The sequence below is a fragment of the Tachypleus tridentatus genome, chromosome 10 (genome assembly GCF_004210375.1).
Source record: "Tachypleus tridentatus isolate NWPU-2018 chromosome 10, ASM421037v1, whole genome shotgun sequence".
Lineage (NCBI taxonomy): Eukaryota > Metazoa > Arthropoda > Merostomata > Xiphosura > Limulidae > Tachypleus > Tachypleus tridentatus.
Genome location: NC_134834.1, coordinates 188,773,852 through 188,796,594, shown reverse-complemented (window position 1 = coordinate 188,796,594; position 22,743 = coordinate 188,773,852). Strand labels below are relative to the sequence as shown.

Here is a 22,743-nt window from a genome sequence, read left to right as displayed (position 1 = left end):
TATAGATCCGTGTTTGGTACATTCCAAAAGTTGATTTTTATGTAACCAAGAGTTTAAAGTTCATATACAGATCATCACAATATTGTTCCGTGATTATGCTAAAACCTGAAGCAAATCTATATATTTCAGACCATACACTTTTATGGCGTCATTTCTGGACAATGATACATTTTTATTTATTTTTTTTACGACTTGTCAAACTAGTTTCAAAATAGCAATGTCAAGGCTAGGAAATATGACATGCTGTAAACAACTTTTGAGGCCTCGGGTGAAATTTTTTTTAAAAAGTTCTTGCGTCGCGAAAACCTAATACGCGAAAAATACACTGACATTGTGAGGAAAGGGAGAAAAACACACATTTGCTATTCACACGTTGGATGTTAGTCAGTTGTGTTATGTTTGTTCAGAATGTTTTGACTGGTGGTTAACGTACTGGCCTGCTGTTCCGATGGTCTCAGATTTGAGACACAATATGTCGCTCATTATTCCGATGCTAAGCTCTACTATATTTTTTAGTTTAACAGACTATACTGCTGGTGTAAATATTAATATTTTAGTTAAGAATTGTGCTCGTTTTTGTCTAGTTTCTTATTTTTGAAAACCAGGATATTTCAATCAAACTTTTAACTTTTCGTTATTGTCAGAGGAAGTTTGTTTGTAGATAAGCACAAAGCTGCACAAAGGGTTGACTGTGATTTGCCTCACGTGTATTGCAACCCGGTTTTTAGCGTTGTAAGTCCGCAGACATGCTACTATGCCATTCGTGGGCTTCAGAGAAGGAAACCAACTATCCAGGTAGTTTTTATCAGTTCATTTCTTGTATTGTTTTTCTTAGAAGAATAAACCTAGCATAACAGCACTGAAGATAAGTATCGCACCGCCCAAACTACATACTGTCCATATAACTTTACCACACTAACTATAACTTATAGTTCATCACAACACTAACTACAACTTATAGTTCATCACAACACTAACTACAACTTATAGTTCATCACAACACTAACTATAACTTATAGTTCATCACAACACTAACTATAACTTATAGTTCATCACAACACTAACTACAACTTATAGTTCATCACAACACTAACTACAACTTATAGTTCATCACAACACTAACTATAACTTATAGTTCATCACAACACTAACTATAACTTATAGTTCATCACAACACTAACTACAACTTATAGTTCATCACAACACTAACTATAACTTATAGTTCATCACAACACTAACTACAACTTATAGTTCGTCACAACACTAACTACAACTTATAGTTCATCACAACACTAACTACAACTTATAGTTCATCACAACACTAACTACAACTTATAGTTCATCACAACACTAACTACAACTTATAGTTCATCACAACACTAACTATAACTTATAGTTCATCACAACACTAACTACAACTTATAGTTCATCACAACACTAACTATAACTTATAGTTCATCACAACACTAACTACAACTTATAGTTCATCACAACACTAACTACAACTTATAGTTTATCACAACACTAACTACAACTTATAGTTCATCACTACACTAACTATAACTTATAGTTCATCACAACACTAACTATAACTTATAGTTCATCACAACACTAACTACAACTTATAGTTCATCACAACACTAACTACAACTTATAGTTCATCACAACACTAACTACAACTTATAGTTCATCACAACACTAACTATAACTTATAGTTCATCACAACACTAACTATAACTTATAGTTCATCACAACACTAACTACAAATTATAGTTCATCACAACACTAACTACAAATTATAGTTCGTCACAACACTAACTATAACTTATAGTTCGTCACTATACTAGCTGGAACCCCGAGGGTCGCGCGTTCGAATCCTCGTCACACCAAATAAGCCGTGGGGGTGTTATAGTGTGATGGTTAATCACACTTTTCGTTGGTAAAAGATTAGCCCAAGAGTTAGCGAGGGGTGGTGATAACTAGCTGCCTTTCCTCTAGTCTTACACTGCTAAATTAAAAACGGCTAGCACTGATAGCCCTCGAGTAGTTTTGCACGAGATTAAAAAATAAATAAATAAACAAATCACTACACTGACTATAACTTTAGTTCATCACCACACTAGCTATAACTTGTAATTTATCAGCACACTAAATGTAACTCATGACCGCAGTGACAAGTAATTTATGTTTCACCCTCAAACTAACTAAAAGTTATATCGTATCTTCATAGTGACTTATAATGTATTATCTCTAGGTTAACATTTTCAATAATAGATGTCAATGCTTAACACTCCTACGAAAAGTGAGGCCTAATAGGCCCTAGAGCAACTTGAAAGGTTATTAATATTAGGCTAATAATTTTGTATTTAAATGAAATTGCCATTTAAATCCATTAATCAATGGATTAACGAGATTCCCACTGTCCCTATCTACTATCTAGCGAAACCACAGCCAGGGGAACGGGCTTGGAGAAATCAGGACTAGAAACGTCTTTTCGTAGGAGTGTTAACTTAGATATCCTTTGCGGACTCAACGATAAACCCATACAAACGGTGAACATCGAGTTTTCATACCTGCGTTGGCAGAACGCAGACAGTTCATTGTATAGCTTTATGTTACACACGAAAGAAACAAACAAGGACTACATTAGATGTGATTCGAGGTACCAGTTATAACCTGCTTGAGAAGGATGAAAGTGACAAAACGTAGAAGACAAATATGTTTACTAATTAAAGCAGTGAAGGTTTGTCACACTTTGATTATCAGCATTCTGTATGTTTCCACTTCGTTACTATTCAACTCATGGCACAACATCTCTCTACTTCATCTAGCTTAGAATCTCTTAGAGGACCGCGTGTATACATAGAGTTATAAATAATTCAATCAACAAATAGAATGTAACGGAGCTACAACAATAGAGATACGAATTTGTAAACTGGTACCCGCTTTGGTAAATGATAGCTTCCTTCGATAAACCACTACGAACGTGATGTATATAAAAGTACTCCAAGCAAATGAAATATTAAAGAAGGTCTGAGTGAGGAATGCACTCTACTTATGACCAGTAAGATTGTTAAGGCCAAAAATATCCATTATCAGTAAATATGACTAGATACGTGATCTGTTTGATTACCTTTTCGTGCTGTACTCGGTGACCAAATCTAAGTTATTTTGACAGTAACTAAACCGATAGTTCCAGGTAGCTTCAGGAAAAAACAACTGAAAGTTGGTTCTCAACTTAAGTATTTAATAATAGCTTTTGATGATAAAAAATACGGGTATGTAAATCATATTTGAAAAATACTTGTCATGAATCAAAATATATAATATATAATTATTAGAATACATTGAGTCGACTTCTAGGTACCCTCTTATTGCTAACAGTATTTTCCTTCTTAATTTCAATAATATCTCACGAGGTAGGGCCTGTATTTCAGTTAATTCTTCGTCATATTCTAAGCTGAGAATTGAGAATAGTTTTCATTAGAGTAAAAGTTATTTATCGCAAGCAATATTTAAATATATTTGAAATATTCTATTCAATAACATTGATAAAACGAATAAAACAAAGTTAACATTAAAATGCTGTAAGTTGAAAAGTCTTTGGACAAACTAGGGCTCAGAGATTTAACTATATGGTAATGATCTGATAATGAAAGTGAATTTTTATTTATTTTGAGGCCAGTTAAATCTGCCACATCCCTGTCACACCAAACATGCTCGCCTTTTCAATCGTGGGAGCGTTATAATGTGATGGCCAATCCCACTATTCGTTAATAAAATACTAGCCCAAGAGATAGCGGTGGGTGGTGATGACTAGTTATCTTCCCTATAGTCTTACATTTGCTAAATTAGGGACGGCTAGCGTAGATAACCCTCGTATAGCTTTGTGCAAAACTCGAAAACAAACAAATTTGCCACAATTAACTTTTTTTTTTTTTTGCTAGTTATCAGACGATTCTCTTTGGCTAACGAATATAGTATTAATTATCGTGATTGTTTTGGACTGTTAGGTTAATATATGCATTTAGAACTAACCTGAGAGTCCACTTATGCAAACTCGTGCGATATTATTGGGATTACGGACGAAAACGTCACTGACAACAAGAGTACTCTTAAATACCGAATCAGTGCATTATAATCATTTTAAGTCTTTGTTTCACAATATAAACTTAATTAGACCAATATATTAAATGAAATATATTAATTACTGGGTTACCTTTTACTACTGATCTCTCTTGGTAGCTTGTTTTATTAAAACTTAATGATCAAAATAGCTAAAACGTATATATCCACGTTTCAGTGTGTGATTGGTACAGGAAGAAATGTTAAAAGTTCAAATTTCAGATATTCTTATAAAACCTAACTCGAATTTGACAGGCTTTGTAGCACCAGCAGTAAGCAATCCACAGATGTACTACTGTTGATTAACTTGAGAGGTGATATGTCGTTAACTGTCCACTTGGAGAAGAGCACATAAACTCTTCTAGGCCACAAACTGTTAGAAAACAATGTATTTTGTACCGTACGAATATGAACTTTTTATTCACGAAACGTTCTGACACTACAGCGTATTTTTTATGTCTTCTCAGAGGCTGTTCTTATTGTGGGGTGTAAATGTTTTTGTCTTAATTTGTAAGTTGATAATGCTCCGATAGGGGCTTGGAGGTTCTATGAAATGAACGAAGGTTTTAGTTTCGATTTTGGCAAAAGCAATGCAAGGATTGAATGTGACAAGGTATAATCGTGGTGGTTTTTTAATAGTTATTATCAGTAAATATCAGCTGAGGTGTGGCTTATCTGAAGATAAGTTAATAGTCACTTATATTAAAGCGTGAAAGAGGTAATTTATGATATATGCTCTATTAGGAATAGTTAAGGTATATATATCTTATCAGAAGGTAGGTTAACGGTTGGTTATAGTGAAGTTTGAACGTGGTGACTTTATGAAGTGTGTCAGGACCAAATAAAGTAAACATCAGATATAAATTAACAGTTCTTTATTAGGTAAAGTGTGAAAGTTGGTTTTTCGTATGCTCATCAGAATTAGTTAAGGTGTGGTTTATCAAGAAATAAAGTAATGGTTAATTATAGTATAATGTAAAAGGGATGGTTTTGAAATGTAAGCTGTGAAGGAATTGGCTAAGTATAACTTATCAGAAGATAAGGTAATGATTATTTATAATAGTTGGTAGTTGTATTATGGGTGCTCTATGAGTATTGATTACAGTGTGGTTTATTAGAAAATGATCTAATGGATAGATGTCGAAATGTTATGAACATAGCAATACCAGAATCTGGTTCAAAGAACAAGTAGACAAAGTTCCACGTATTTCAAAAACATCAAATAAAGTTGTTGTGTATTGGTCATTTACTTTATATTAGTAAAAACAAATGCTTGTAGGTACACATAAGGCCTAGCAAGAACTCTCGTCTCACAACCTGAGGGTCGCAATTTTTAACTCCGCCATTGAACATGCTTGTCCTTTCATTTCAGGGGATTTTATAACATGGCTGTAAATTCCACTTTTCTTTGGTAAAAGTGTAGTCCATGAAGTAGCATTACTTAGTGTTAACTAATTGTCTTTCCTGTAGTCCATCACTTCCAAAATTACGTATGAACCCTAGGTGTGGATCCCTGTACGTGGTGAAGGGACCTTCCAGAGATGGTTCTGTTCTTTCATTTTGCCTCCTCTGGAATCTAAACATCCACCCATGTGTTTGTTGTGTGTGGCGACCTGTGAAGGAAAAGAGAGAATCCTAGTAGTTAAGGGGTCCGAACCTAACACACCACTTTGTCTTTGAGTTCCTGTGGATGGGCATCCTTGGAGTGGCCCTCTGGGGTATACTGGCTGGTCCACTTGATCTGAGGTCAACCGAGTACCGGTGTTGGATGTTTTAAACGGGTGTTATGAACATTGTATCTGATGCTGGTGTTTGGGTATAGTGCTCACGAAACCCTGGCGTTGCTGCAGTATACTTGTTTGGCATTGTAACGCGTCCCCTCGGAGGGCTCTATGGTGGGCTGGGTTAGCGGGCACTTAAATGTATTCACTTTATTATGGATACCCTCAGACTTGAAAAAATAATAATAAAATGAAAAATAAAATTGAGAAAAACAGATAATCTGAAAACGACCACGCATAGATGACTCTATTCTACAGTTACCGTCTCAGTCAGATTCTGTACCTCGATTTATAATCATGCATTCCTTATCCGAGAAATCCTTAGAGCAAATGTCACCCTTTTTAATTCAAAATGGATTAGAGTGCCTGCTGACTCCACTAAGTCAGTAAGAAAGTTACGATCTGGAGACATTTTAGTGAAAAGATCTTAACCCCAACATACAAAATTCCTCCTTAATTCGAGGGTCATCAGGGATATACCCATCGAGGTTACTCCGCATGCAACTTTGAATTATTCCAGAGGAGCTGTAGTTGAGAGAGATTTAAAGAACATTCCCGAGTCGGAGATCTTCGATGGTCTCTCCAGCCAAGGCATTTCTGAGGTGCGCCGAATCTCCACTCGCTAAGATGGAATTATGGTACTTACAAATGTATTTATTTTGACGACACTTCCACCTGCCACTATCAAAGCAGGATACATAAATTGTAAGGTTAGGCCATATATTCCAAGCCCTCTCCGATGTTTTTACTACCAGAGGTTCGGACATTTAAAGACCTCTTGTCGTGTATCTTTAACACGTGCTCGTTGTGGTGGCAAAGACCATGACGCTTACGAATGTGAACTTGGACCACACTGTGTCAACTGTAGTGGTTCACACCCCTCGTACTTTTGTTCATGCCCTAAGTGGGTGTGGGAGAAAGAGGTTTGAAGACTGTAAATAATACCTCTTATCCAGAGGCTCGAAAGTATTACTCCACCCCCACTCCATCTCGAAAATATGTTGATTCTCTCCGTTCTACTGCTACACTGGGAGTGCAGACAGATCTCTCCATGCCTTCAACAGAGTCACTTTCATATAACCTCAAAAGTATTTTGCCCTCCATGATTAAGAAAATAGACGAATCAATGTCTACTCCCATTTTAATCCCCATCATTTCTTTCAGTGATTTCCTAGATCCACTTCCTTTGGCTCTGGGTTCTGGTATTTCCTCAGGTCCATCATCTTCTCCGGCCCCCAGCTGGCAGAATGATAATTTGTTTACGCCCTCAGTCGCTGGAATCTTCTTCCAACGACAGAGATCTGCCCAGTCGACCCAGGACAGGATCCATGGAGGTCGATATACCTCCTTCTATTGAAGAGAATAAATAAAAAAGATGTGGTGAAAAACAGAAGAGCTCTCCACCCAAATTGCTTATACATAAACAAAAATGGCTACTTTGATACACTGTAACGGTCGAGGTTTACGTTCTAATCTGGATGACATCAAAGCACTGATTGATTCTTGCCATCCTGTGTGTCTTTCCTTACAGGAAATATTTCTGAAAACTGCCGAAACAGTCATCTTTTGACAGTTTTCTTTGTAGAGAAATGACAGGTTGTGTGATGGGCAGTGCATCAAGGGATGGCACTGTTGGTCGATCAGTATATGCACCCTTCGTCTGTGCCACTGTACAGCCTTGGAGGCTGTAGCCATCAATATTTCCTTGGGTCGTACCATCACTGTTTGTTTTCTCTACCTGTCACCTGGAGAGACCTATGATCAATCAGACCTATGATCAATCAGACCTTGATGCTCTCATTGAACAGTTACCATCGCTCTTTTTCAGTTGGAGGATTAAATGGACATAATCCTCTCAGGGGATGTGCTGATATTGATGAGAGGGATTGCTTCACACAGCGTATTCTCTCTTCAATACTGATGTATATAATTATTTTCATGCATCTAGTCAGTCTTTCACTACTATTGATCTCTCGGTCACTCCCGTTCACTTTTTTCTCACTTTTCGCAAAGGGTTGGCATTAACCCATGGGGCAGTGATTATTTTTTATCATTTTGAGAGAGACTGGCCGTGGTCGATGCCATCTTACCCGCACGCCTCAGTGAAACTTGGACCAAGCCAACTGGCTTTCTTTCACTGCTCTCTTGGAATTTGATCCTTCCATCGTCTGTAAGCCATCAATAAACGATTGTATGGTATCAGTAACTGACTATATTGTCCAAGCAGCTGCTCAGTCTATACCTAAAATTTCGACACGTTTTCCACGGTATTCTCGTCCGTGGTGAAATCCTACCTGCCGCATGGCACAAAAGGCTCACAAACGGGCCTGGGATACCTTTCGTAAAAATCCCACACTTTCGAACCAAATCGCTTTTCCACGACCCATTCTCACATGCTCGGCAGGTAAGACGTCAAAGCGAGAAGGAATCTTGGATTAAGTTCACAACCAGCATCTCGTCTACCGCTAGTTCAAAAGTCATGTGGGGCACGATTTAGAAGGTCAGTAGGCAGTATACTTCTGACCCCTTTCGGTCTTGCTTTCCAATGGCAAGTAAGTTCCTCATGCTTAGAACATCACCGTTTATCTCGGCGAAAGCTTTTGCCGGGTATCTATCACTTCTGCTTCATCCTCCACCTTCTTAACCATTAAAACTCGGGCAGAGCAATTGCCTCTTTCCTTTCGGGCTGATCGTCTCTTTCACTATAATCGATCCTTTACACTAGTAGAAATCAAGCTGGCTTTTCATCGGTCAGACCCGATGATATACGAGATGCTACTTCATCTCTCTATTTTTTCTATTGCTATTCTTCTGGTTATTTTTAACCGGATCTGGCAGGAGAATGTTTTTCCTGATGCAATTGTCCTACCTTTCTCTTTACCTGGGAAGGATCCCAAGATTCCTTCAAACTACCGTCCAGTTGTTTTGACGAGCCGTCTCTGTTCTTAGAGAAGATGGTTAATGCTCGTCATGTTTGGTTCCTCTTATCAAGCAATCTCCTCTTGGCCACCCAGTTTGGGTTCCGACGACAGTGCTCCACTGTAGATCATCCTATTCGATTTGAAACGTCAATTTGAGAAGCCTTTCTCAGGCAACAACATCTTTTGTCAGTATTTTCTGACCTTGAGAAGGTTTACGATACTAAGTATATCATTTTGCGAGATCTCCACTCATATGTGTTGCGTGGTCTTTTGCCAATTTTTATTAAAAAATTGTTAATGAGCAGGATATTCCAAGTTTTTGTGGGTTCGACACTTTCCTCTTCTTTCCTACAGCAACTTGGAGCCCCTCAGGACTGTGTCTTGAGTGTCACACTTTTCAGTATAAATATTAACGCCCACACTGGATAACTCCCTCCTACTGTTGCAAACGGGTTCTATGTCGACGACTTCTACATTTTGTGTCAGTCGTTGGGCATGAGTTTTATTAAGCGGCAGCTGCAGACGACCCTCAATCGTTTACTGAAGTGAACCACACACAGCAAACGGCTTTAACTTCTCTATCTCTAAAACCGTTTGTATGCACTTTTGCCGTCAATGGGGTATTCACCCAATCCTGAACTCTGCGTCAGTGAAATTGTTTTTTCCGTGGTCCCTGAGGCAAAGTTCTTAGAGCTTATCTTTGACCATAAACTGACCTTTATACCACACATGAAGGAACTACAAGTCAAGTGTACAATGGAATTGAACATTCTATGTGTCCTCTCTTCCAACTCTTGGGGAGCAGATCGATGTTCTGTGGTAAAGATTCATCGTGCTCATGGGTTTCTGGTCGATGGCTTTGCCATGATCTCGGCCTTAAAGATGTCGGACCCCATTCATCATGAAAGGTGTCGGTTCTGCACGGGGGCTTTCTTCACTTCCCCAGTCCAGAGTTTGTACCCAGAGTCTAATAAACTTCCTCTATACCTCCGTCGTTTGCACCTGTCTTTACTGTATGCTTCAATACTTTGATCCTTACCACAGCATCCCACCTGGGGTTGTGCTTTCCTTCCTCAGTGAGCCATGCTTCCTCAGAACAGACAGACTGCTATTGCTCCTTTTGGCCTTCGTATTCAGGCGCAGTTGGATGAAATGGGTCCGTCCTTGGATAGCATTGCTGTATCCGCTAGTCAGCCCATTCCACCATGGCTTATTAACATTCCCAAGTGTGATCTTTCTTTGAGTCATCTGAGAAAAGCAGATATTCCCGATTGAAAATACCGTCTTCTACTTGCTGAACATCTTTCGAACCATCTTTCCATTTATATGGATGGTTCGAAATCAGGTGAGTCTGTGGGCTTTGCCATGGTTTGTTGTGGTTCGGTGGTTGCGCAAAGAATTCACTCTACAATTTCTATGTTCACTGCAGAACTGTATGTCATTCGTCTTGTCCTGGATCACATAGAAACTAAGCAGTATTCGCTTTGTATTGTTTATACCGACTCACTTAGCTCTCTACTGGCCCTAGAATCGCTTCACATTAATTCTGACCCTGTTCTCGCCGATATTCAAAACTGACTGACCCATTTCTCTTTATCAGCTACTCCTATCCAGTTCTTCTGGATACCAAGCCATGTTAGCATTTGCGGGAACGAGTTCGCTGACACCAGCTAAGTCTGTCTACTTTGGCGCTATAACTACAGTGCCTGTTCCACACATGGACTATGGTCGTGTATTCAAGTCTCGGCTCCGCACCAGACGGTGGTCGACTTGTATTGAGCAACGTGATAACAAGCTTATCCAGATAAAATCCTCTATTGGACTTGGGCCGTCTCGTTTCCGCGAGGATCGGAAGTTTTTCTAACATGGTCGCAATTTTTAACTCATCGTTTTCTTTTATGCGGGACTGACAAATGTGTGGTCTGTGTGACACTCAAGTCACAATAGTTTACATTTTACTGCCGTGTCGTCGTTACGACTCTGAACAACGGCACCATTTTAGACTGTCCACTTTACAAATACTTTTAGATTTTTAAAGGTCATTGGCCTTTTTTTAACGCTATTTAAGTTTTTACTTCAAAAATTGAACTTTGTTTTGTTTTAACATCATTCATTTTTACGAATTTTAATAATTTTACTTTATTGTTCACATTTTACCAGTTGTTTGGCGCAGATAGCCTAGTTGCTATGAGCCATAAAACACCAACCAACCAATTAGGTACAACTGGAGCAAACAGCCCTCGAATAACTTTGCTCGAAATTAAAAAACAACAACAAAACAAACAAGTAAACAAAAGCGCACACATTTATCAACTAAAATGCGTTATTGAATAGTTTGTATCAGATTTCTGTGAGGTTTTTGTCCCACATGTATGTGGCTATAACAACTTGAACTATTGAATTACAACCAGTTCATGTATATTAATTATTCATTACGTCATTGTTTAAATTTATTACTTAATTCAAGTGATAGAATGAATATAATTACTTTATCAAACAAAGAATTATCATAGTTTAATGAACTGTAATTATTGGCAACAGTAAGAAGACTTACGTTGTAGGAAACGTGATATTTTCGATTATCCTTATTATTGTTTTTGTTGGGTTTTTTTTTGTTATTCCTTTCCAAAACTAAGGTGTTTCGCAAGAGTTGCTTGAAAAACACTATCTAGATTAATAAATCTTACGGATTATTGCCACAAGGTAAATTAATAAATAACAGAATGCTGATATTAGATTTTTTAAAGCTACAGGAAAAAAATCATTGACACTGATTACAAACGACAGGAGAAATAAGAAAAAATACAGAAAAAAGAAAATGGATACTGTGCTAGACAGAAATTAAATATCCTGTAAAAGAAGAAACAGGTGGCTTGAGATGGAAAAACAAATCAGTTTTGCCTGCGAAGAAAACAAAAAAACACTCTGAACATTATTTTAACCAAAGGTGAAGGATCAGGTTTACGTGAGAAGGTCTAAGAAAACGAGCCTCTCCCAGATCTGAGGTTTATGTTACAGTTCGAATAACGTGTACGTGCATGCGCAAAGAGTTAAAAAATTGGGAGTTTTAAAACGTATTGACAGTGCAGATAACACTATTGGCTTCGTTCTGTTTGAGCTGAATTTTTTAAAGAGGTTTCAAGGTGAAGGGAAATGAAGAATTGAACCACTCTTTAATCAGCTTTAAAAATTCTATCGAATTCGAAGTGAAAACAGTCGTTTTTGTCTGTAGAAGAACTGGGAGGAGATTTTTAAAAAAAGGTTTGTTTGTTTGTTTTTTGGAATTTCGCACAAAGCTACTCGAGGGCTATCTGTGCTAGCCGTCTCTAATTTAGCAGTGAAAGACTAGAGGGAAGGCAGCTAGTCATCACCACCCACCGCCAACTCTTAGGCTACTCTTTTACCAACGAATAGTGGGATTGACCGTCACATTATACGCCCCCACGGCTGGGAGGGCGAGCATGTTTAACGCGACGCGGGCGCGAACCCGCGACCTTCGGATTACAAGTCGCACGCCTTACGCGCTTAGCCATGCCAGGCCTTTAAAAAAAAAAAGGACACGCGCAGAAAAAGGCCTGAATCGTTCCACAAGAGCAACACTAAAGAATATTACCAGCCGCCATCTACGAAGGACAATAATACTTCCCCTATACTTAAATACCCTCTATCCAGAATCGATGTAGTATTTTATCTTCAGAGCAGATTATGGTATATTTACGCTTTATAGATATTCGGCCATCTTTAAATAACTCTCGTTGAAATTGGTTAGAGTGGAATATCAGAGCGTTAACATATATATAAATATATTTTCATGCACAAATATTAAACATTAACATTATAAATTAAAGCATGGCTCTTAGCCACTTGAACACAGTAACTTAACAAAGATGTCTTTCTTGTTTTTTCCTAAGACAATAAGTCTTCTCTTTGTTTCAAACTCGCTTTAGTGCAATGAAAATAATAAATAATTAGTTAGTTATCACCATTAGATTCCATCTAGGAACATAGGGTCGCAATCGCTTGCGGATTCTTCAACAAGTATTTAAGTGAGCAGGTTGTTAGCCCACTGCACCGAGGTTCCCTAATTTAGCAGTGTAAGACTAGAGGGAAGGCAGCTAGTCATCACCACCCACTGCCAACTCTTGGGCTACTCTTTTAACAACGAATAGTGGGATTGACCGTCATATTATAACGCCCCACGGCTGGGAGGGGGTCAAGCATGTTTGGCGCGACGCGGGCGCGAACCCGCGACCCTCGGATTACCAGTCGCACGCCTTACGCGCTAGGCCATGCCAGGCCAATAAATAATTACAGTTGGATGTTTAGCTTCTCATTAGTAAAAATGGCCAAGCGCGTAAGGCGTGCGACTCGTAATCCGAGGGTCGCGGGTTCGCATCCGAGTCGCGCTAAACATGCTCGCCCTCCCAGCCGTGTGGACGTTATAATGTGACAGTCAATCCCACTTTTCGTTGGTAAAAGAGTAGCCCAAGAGTTGGCGGTGGGTGGTGATGACTAGCTCCCTTCCCTCTAGCCTTACACTGCAAAATTAGGGACGGCTAGCACAGATAGCCCTCGAGTAGCTTTGTGCGAAATTCCAAAACAACCAACAACCATTAGTAAAAAATAAAAGATGAAATTCTATTTCTTTTAATTAGGGCAGTACACATTATTATTATGTTACCATATGTTTATCATTCCATGATTGTAAAATATTATTCAAAGGGTACTGTACTGTTTCCGAAGCTTCAGCCAAATGATTTGGTTGTCATTTGGCCTTGTATCGGGAAAGCCAAAGTTGCGAGTGTTCCATAACCTTTTCCCTCTATGTATCGTTTAACTACATAATTTTCACGCTTGCTAGAAGACAAATCCCAACTTAACAGGTCTTGACATGTTGGGTTATACTATTCATCTACTACCTTCAGCAGTCAGGTGGCCATCATTTGTGTTTAGATTTTGAACACCACTGGCTTCGATGCATCCCATTCTTGTAATCTTCTCCCAGTATGCTTCACTGTGGATTTTGTATGTTCATCATAAAACCATTCTTTTCTTATCGTTGATTGTAGCCAAACTGTTCCAACTTGGATTCGTCTACGAAGAAGAACTTCCTCTGGATTTGATCATCCAATTCTTTAGACTCTGATTCCCACTTCAAGCTTTTGGTTTTTGAACAAATAAATATCCAATAAAGATGCATCTGGCTAGCATATATCTTATTTTTTTGGAGGTAACATTCATACACGAACTTACAGCTAGCTTATTCTTAAAATATCTTCTAGATTTTCATGTATGACTTAAATAAGATACCATAAGATACACTTTACATTACCCTTGAAGAGTTTGAACTTTCTACCTCGACCTCTATAATCAGCAGTATTATTTTCGTGTACCAATTGCACAAAGTTACTAAATTTGTATTTTAATTTTTGGCACGAAGTAGATATCACCAGTTAAAACACGTTTGTCATGTGCAGTTTGTGTACCGTGAGCCATCGACGCATTTACCACACTACTGCTGAGAATAGTATGCTTCTTGCACTCGTAGAAGTATTATTATTATTGGTTGGACAGGCACTCACAGTGTAAACTACCAGCACATGATTGTTCTCTGATGCAATTCATATTTATCCAGTAAAGTTATGAATCTCGTGATATTTGTATATCATACGTAATGTTATTCACTGTTTTCTTAATTATTGTTAACTGTTAATTACTTATCCTCATTTACCTAACTAAAATGATATTGAACCGAGCAGATACAACAGTCGTGATATTTGTCGAGCCAACATTTGTTAGCGGGTTAAATAATTTTTTTTTCCTGAAATAATTAGAAAAACCTAACGGAGTTTAGGGCGTGTTGCTGATAAAATTTGTGGTCTGGTTTCTCGATCGAATATTGTTTGTTGTAAACTTCACTTTACAGAGAAACTGAGGTGAATATTGTGGTTAAATTTTGTTACGAAGGTTAGAAAATGATTAATAGGGCAGGGAGAAAATGAGAATTGGTCAAATATTAGATGCCAAACTTTTAGTATTTAGGTCGGCCACTATGTTTTCAATGTAAAAGAAAATGAAATAATAGATGTAACTTAACATGGCTTGCATAAGCTCGTAATTTATAAATGATGGGTTATCTGAAACTTCAAGGAATTATAATGATAAAAGACAGGCCTCAAATCCTCGCAGAAGACAGAACACAGAGAGCTCACCGTGTAGTTACTCTAAGATAACTTTACAAGCTTTCCTGGCGATAATGTTATTAAATATGCAGCAGTTAGGCCTAACATTTTATCTTCATAAGTTATCTTGTGCACTGAAAAACAAGTATCGACTTTTCAAATAATTTTTCTTAATGGATAATATTGTTATTGAATACAATTTATATTTTCTTGGAGATTGTCTACGGAATAATTTATTTTAATGGATGACTTTGTTAGAAACCATGAAAGTCTTAAGTTTGATTTAGGCTTGAAATATTGATGTGGCTGACAATTTATTTTCTTCATCGAAATGTGAACTAAATTGAATAAAATATGACGTAGAGGCCTAATCTGTTCTTTGATTGGCTACTTTCGTTGTAGCAAACTAGTTTCACTCAATTTACAGTTGACCAGTGCTGGCTACTTCGAATAGCGCATCAAATAAGAAAAGTAGGCCTAAATTAGTGGTGGAATGTAAGCAGTTTGATAAATAATAAGTGAAGGTATGCCACATGCTATCCAGTCAACTAAAATATTTTAGATTATTAATATTGAGTAAGGGATTGTATATCAAAACAAAAAACTGTATATTGATCTGCCATTAATAATTTTCACGTCATTGTAAGAAATGTGGTGTTCAAGTTTTATTCTTTCTTCAAAAGTGTTGTAATTTATGTTTGTGTAACTTGTTGTAAATACTGGTCCTATAATCACACTTTCAGGATGGTTGCTAGAAACTAGATTTCGATATCAGTTATGGACACAGTAGGCCTGGTATGGCCAAGCGCGTAAGGCGTGCGACTCGTAATCCGAGGGTCGCGGGTTCGCGCCCGCGTCGCGCTAAACATGCTCGCCCTCTCAGCCGTGGGGGCGTTATAATGTGACGGTCAATCCCACTATTCGTTGGTAAAAGAGTAGCCCAAGAGTTGGCGGTGGGTGGTGATGACTACTTGCCTTTCCTCTAGTCTTACACTACTAAATTAGGGACGGCTCGGTGCAGCGGGCTAACAACCTACTCACTTAAATACCTGTTGAAGAATCCGCAAGCGATTGCGGCCCAATGTTCCTTGATGGAATCTAATGGTGATAACTAACTAATTAACTATGGACACAGTACAGGTCGCCCATAGTGTAGTGTTCGCTCAACTACAACCAAACAAACTCGAGAGAGTTAAAAAGCATTATTTTAACCTTATATACGTAACTAGCGCGAAGCAGTCTAAATTTGTAAACATAAGTCAGAAGGGACAGTCCCCCGCTGGTATAGCGATAAGTCGACGGAATTGCAATGCTAAAATCAGGGGTTCGATTCCCCCTCGGTGGACTCAGCAGATAGCCCGATGTGGCTTTGCTATAAGAAAACACACACACACACAGAAGAAACAGAAAACAAAAGGCCCGGGATGACCAGGTGGTTAAGGCATTCGACTCGTAATCTGAAAGTCGCGGGTTCAAATCCCGGTCGCACCAAACATGCTCGCCCTTTAAGCCGTGGAGGCGTTATAATGTTACAGTCAATCCCACTGTTCGTTGGTAAAAGAATAGCCCAAGAGTTGGCGGTGGGTGATGATGACTAGGTGCCTTCTCTCTAGTCTTACACTGCTAAATTAGAGTCGGCTAGCGCAGATAGCCCTCGTGTAGCTTTGTGCGAAAATCTAAAACAAACCGGAAAACAAATAATTAAATGTGATCATTTAAAAGAAATCCAGAAAGTAGAATAAGTTTTTACTTTGTGCTCTATGAAATGTATTACAGTGTTGTTATTATTTTAAAAAATGAATATGGTTATCGTTAAAATGCCTTTAAAACACAAATTATTTAACTGAAACATCATTTAATCAGAACGTATATATTACTCACCATAAAGAACGAAGGAAACTCTTATTGGTTGTCTTGTTTCGTGATGTATCTTTTCTATTTCTTCATCATATGTGAGATTTCTTAGTAGCAGAAATAAAGAAGGACACATGTTTGGTTCAGATGTGGCATAAATAAAGAAGGTGTGAGTGTTTTCTTATAGCAGAGCCACATCAGGTTATGTGCTGAGCCAACCGAGAGGAATCGAATTTCTAATTTTAGCGTTGCAAATCAGTAGACTTACCGCTGTACTAGCAAGGGGGGCGAAATAAAGACGGAAAACTGTATGTGGTTTAAATGTGGTAACAATAAAGAGGGAAAACTGTATGTGGTTCAAGTGTGGCAAGAATAAAGAGGGAGACTGTATGTGGTTCAAGTGTGGCAAGAATGAAGAGGGAGACTGTATGTGGTTCAAGTGTGGCAAGAATGAAGAGGGAAAACTGCATGTGGTTCAAGTGTGGCAAGAATAAAGAGGGAGGCTGTGTTTCAAATCAGATAAGAACAGAGAGGGAGACACATATGGTTCAAATATAGCAAGAACAAAGAGAGTGATATATGTTTGGTTTAAATGTTACGGCTAGAATTAAAAGCGCCATGTTTAATTAAAAAGCGACATGAATAGAAACAGAAACTATTGTTGGTTTAAGTGTAGCAAGATTAAAGAGAGAGACACAGGGTTAGATACCTTCATATATTGGTGAATTGACTGTATGAGGTTATACAACGCAGATAGAAAAAAGCAAAATTAAAATCTTTCATAAACTACTGCTCAAGTAAAATAATTACGTTTACAAGAGTATGAAAAACAACAACATTTACTCCCTAAAATAGTGATTGGATTGCGTCCGCTATTCAAAAAAAGTCAAGGAACGGCGACCTCCTGCATGAACCCTTAAACCTAGCACTGCAAAAGCATATGTTTATGTGCAGGAGAGAACTGTATGTTTGGTTTCAGTGTAGCGAGAATCGAGTAGCGTATTATTGTAATCTATTTTATCTTTATTTTTACATTTTGTACTAATTCACTGCAGGGAGATTTTGTCATGACGTAACAATGGCGCGAAGCATCCGGAAATTTTTGAGCATGTAAATCTGACATGGTGTCACGAATTCTCGTGTTATTAGTGAATGGCAAATATTGTAATATACAAATACGAATGACTCACTTAATGAAATAATGAGGTAATCGATTGTTTAGTGAATTAAACAAATAGTTAACTATTTCAGTGCTGCAATTTTTTGGTTGTAATTCTTCTTTAAGTCTTAAGTTTGATTCTTTTAACTTCTCTCTTAAATCATGTTTTTGGCATGTTGATGTAGCATTGGTTTCATATAAGTTTTTCTTGATTTTCTGTCTTTTTTCCCAATGTTCTTCTTTCAGTTAGGTGCCCTTCTTGTGCTTCATTCAATGCTCTATCACTTTCAGGTCCAGCATGGCCAGGTGGTTAAGGCACTCGACTCGAAATCCGAGGGTCGCGGGTTCGAATCCCCGTCACACCAAATATGCTCGCCCTTTCAACCGTGGAGTCGTTATAATGTGACGGTCAATACCACTATTCGTTGGTAAAAGAGTAGCCCAAGAGTTGGCCGTGGGTGGTGATGACTAGCTGCCTTCCCTCTAGTCTTACTCTGCTAAATTAGGGACGGCTAGCGCAGATAGCTCTAGTGTAGCTTTGCACGAAATTCAAAACAAACCAAAGTATCTGTTTCAGCTTTAACTTTTGTTCATTGCTCGTGATATCGAGCGCGTGCGGTCTTCTTGAAATTGAGCCTGATTCTATTTTTATTTTTTGCCAAAACGATCCCACTCCTGACACCATGAATAATATTGCAAAATCAAGTTCACTTAACACAAAGTAAAGCGTTTTTATTTCATAATTCTTCAGCTGAAAGTCGAACAACTTAAAGGGTTTCACGAGCTAACAAAGAAAGCGGGAAGCCTAACTTACAAATAAAAATTAATAGTCACTTATTTATTAAATTTGCACTCGTATCTATGACACCAACCCAACAAAAATGTAAAGCTGTGATCTACTTAAATAACTAACTGTCGAATTAACTCTGCATCTCATTAACTGATTCTCATTCACAGAGATGGAAAGATGTGAGTTAATAAAACCCTATATTTTAACGATGTGCTTCACTCTGCAAGTTGCTGTTTGCGTTAATACACTCATTGAAACATTTTGTAGAGAAACATATTTTTGTTAAAATGTAGCAAGAGTAAGGAGACTACGTGTGTCTCAAACATTTTGAGCAAAACTACAGTAAGGACTATCTGTCTGAGCATAGCCATTTCTGATTTTAAGCTTGCATTTTACAACGCAGTGGGAATGTATCTAGCCAGTAACTCCCATTACCAACTCTTTGGTTATTCCTTTCTAGCCAAATAATAGTACGCCCACGGCCACATTGTAAGGAATACGACTTTTTGTTTTGTTTTGGGGGGCAACGTGGTTACCAGCAGTAAACACGGTTCGAGCACCAGATCATACCCTTTTCAACAAAGGAATGGAGATTTTGTATGTTTTTTAATTTCGCGCAAAACTACACAAGGGTTATCTGCGCTAGCCGTCCCTAATTTAGCAAAGACTAGAGGGAAGGCAACTAGTCATCACCACCCACTACCAACTCTTGGGCTACTTTTTTACCAATGAATAGTGGGATTGACCGTAACATTATAACGCCCCTATGGCTGAAAGGACGAGCATTTTTGGTGTGACGGGGATTCGAACCCGTGACCCTCAGATTACGAGTCGAACACCTTAACCACCTGGCCATCCCGAGCCAAGAGAGGGAGAGAAAGACGATACGATTTTGCAAGAATTTTAACGAAAATAAAATTATTAGATTTTTAAAACTACATCCTAAAACTTATCTACATTTATTTCAAACTATTTCTTTAGAAAAACCTTTTCTCGTGTTTCGTGAATAAAAAGCGATATATATATATAATTAAATATGAATTCATGAGAGACAAAGAAAAGAAAAAGAAATAATATTTATCATTGATTATATTAAAATGATTAATTTCATGATTCACGTTCTATGCATTTTGTTATGTTTTATTCTTATTTCTAAATATACCTTACTCTTTAGGTTGCCTTCTATTATAAATCTTCATGTGAATGGCAAATATAAACAGACTGTATGTTGTTTCTTAGACGTTATTTTTAAAGATAGGTAGATATGTGAGTTTTAGGGTTAGTCTTTGTGATATGTATTTACAAATAGAGTAAATTAATGTTAAAACTGCATTTTTAGGAATAATCTGTACAAACAATATGAAGTTTTGAAACTGCTGTTTATGATATAATATGTTTATTTCTGTATAACGTTTCGTCTCTAACAGTGAGACATGATCATGCACAATATTTCATGAAGGTACTAAGTTCATTTGTCATGTCTCACTGTTAGAGACGAAACGTTAAACAAAAATCTATTACCCCACAAATAGTATTTCAAAACATCAGATTGTTCGAAAGTTAAAGGCAAGTATGTGAAATGTAGAAGTTTCTGGGTGATACGTTTATGCCGTTATGAAACCACACTCCGTACAATATCGTCCTATGTAAGCCTAGCATCGATTAAACATTACGGCTAAAGACATCTGCTCAAATTGTCTACCTTCCTAAATAATTAAAGTATTTCCAGTTCATAAATTTTGATTTTTACCGCTCAAATAATCAATGCTTCATCTGTGGTGGTAGCCAAGAGTTTCTGTCTTGCATGATTATAGTAAAAAAAAAATTAAACATTTTGATAGATTAATTCTATATATATAGGCGAATATTTGTAAAGCACTTGTGGTATTAGTACCTCAATTTCCTACTTTCATCAGTGATCTTTCGGTCACTTTCAGGGTACCACATCGTCTAGCCCACAGTTTCATTGGACGTTCACTGCACGACCGCCTCAGGACCACAATTTGCATGCCTGGGAAAGGTGCGCGTGCGCACTGGCGGCGGGATCGCGAGCCGTCGTGCCAGACGTTAGCGTGCCTCAAAGTGGGAAAGATGGAACTCGGTGTTGTGGCGGTAGTGTCCGCTGTTGCCTGGGTAGTACACTGGAACACGTTGGCTGCAGACTTCGCCTACGATGACAGGTAAGAAAAATTATTTTCCCAAGGTATATAATTGCTTCGAGTTATTTTAGCCGTAGTGAAGAACTCTCATGTCCCTTTTCACTCGGTTATCCCTAAACATCAGAGCCAGCGATAGGGTTAACGGTTCGCTGTGAGCAGTCGCCCCGCCGAGCACCGAAGGCAGGCAGTTAACCTGGATTAAAGCGATAAATCGCATCTTAAGAATGTACGGTGAAATATATAATGATCCCGCCTATAACATGGTGTACTGGCGCGAGAAAGCACCGAGTGTCTGCTGGCCTTGTTTCTCAAGTGTAATTGGTGAAACAAAAATGCAATCATTTCTTTTCAGATTGAGAATGCAAAATAAACAACCTACGGTCTACGCCAAGTCATAGGACACCTGACGGCCCTAAGCCTAGTTGTGGTGATAACCCACCTGGTTGCGGCGGCCGCAAGAGGCGATATTGACCTGTCTTCTTACCTCTAGTTTATGGTGTATTTAGGACCTATCACTGTCAGGCTTTGTTAGAGTTGTTATAAACTTATGAATATAGAACGAAAAAGGAACATTTATAAAACCAAACAGTTCTGCTAAGTTCTTAGTTTTTCAGAAAGTTAAAGAACTATTTAATCCAGGTCCAAACACTCGGTTTCTTTAACATATTGTGCTGTGCTAGTAGGTTTTGTTGTTCCTGAAAACACTAAGTTGGTACTAGTGTTTGAAAAAGCTATATTTATTATTCAGTACCTTAATTAAAACAACAACACTTGATGCCTTTACACGACTTGTACCTGGTTTTACTTCTGTTGGTTGACATATACTGCCACATGCTTTGATGAGCACGAACAGAAACCCTGAATTAAATATGGATTACGAATCGTCTAAGTCTTTAAAATACGTTTTAGATCACTTTGGAGAAAGAGGTAGGAACAGTGTACTCAGCAGATAGCCCGATGTGGCTTTGCTATAAGAAAACAATAAACATAAAAGGTAAGAACGGTTCACTTACTGATGCAATCAGAGGTAAATCTGAAGGCTAAAAAGCGGGTTTCGATGCCTCTGGTGGGCACAGCAAAGATAACAAGTCCATTGTGTAGCTTTGTGCTTAACAAGAAATAAACACTTAATGGACTTCATTTTCACAAACACAAATTCCAAGATCACGATTCTCTCTCTCGAACTTTTTTTTTCTCTCGTTCAGGTGCCAAATAACGAAAAAAATATCTGAACAGACAATTTAGTTTTAACGAATGTAGGACGGGGAATACTTATGCCATACATTTTCAAAGACAGAAACTGGTTATCAGTTGCAATGATATAATAGAAGAGTAATTTGTTTAATCAATAATATTTTACCCTCGATTTGGCCAAAAGAAATGATTGTATATCTCTATGCGTTAGTTCAAGACTAATATTTCTGTAAAATGTCCAACAAACATTTTTTATACAGCAAAATTAGTTACCAATTGAAACGAAGTGTTGATATTTCATCAAGTAAAAGGTTTAAAACCTTTTTATTGTTGGAATGAAAAGCAAATATAGAGGTTTTTGTCAGAAAAAAGAAATATTTGAAACCATGTTTCTCGGTGATTTATTTTTATGAACCCATCAAATTTGCAGAGACTAATCAATTGCGTTTTTTACTGATTTTTTTCGAAGACGCCAAGTGTAATGTAGTAACATAATCTACAGTATAATGTAGCGAGCCCCACACGTATTTTTCAACGGAGTATTCCTATACAAATTTTACAGAACAATGTTATACATG

The 22,743-nt window shown here is 37.8% G+C and overlaps 1 protein-coding gene across 1 annotated transcript in view; it reads left to right on the top strand.

Moving 5' to 3' along the window:
• The first annotated feature begins 590 nt into the window (after nt 1–590).
• LOC143227804 (protein O-mannosyl-transferase TMTC2-like) overlaps nt 591–22,743 on the top strand; it is a 211,314-nt gene continuing 189,161 nt past the window's right edge. The window contains exons 1-2 of the mRNA XM_076459054.1: nt 591–795; nt 20,750–20,992. Coding sequence (XP_076315169.1) covers nt 755–795; nt 20,750–20,992 — 284 coding nt within the window. The 5' untranslated portion in view covers nt 591–754. The remainder of the gene's footprint in view (nt 796–20,749; nt 20,993–22,743) is intronic.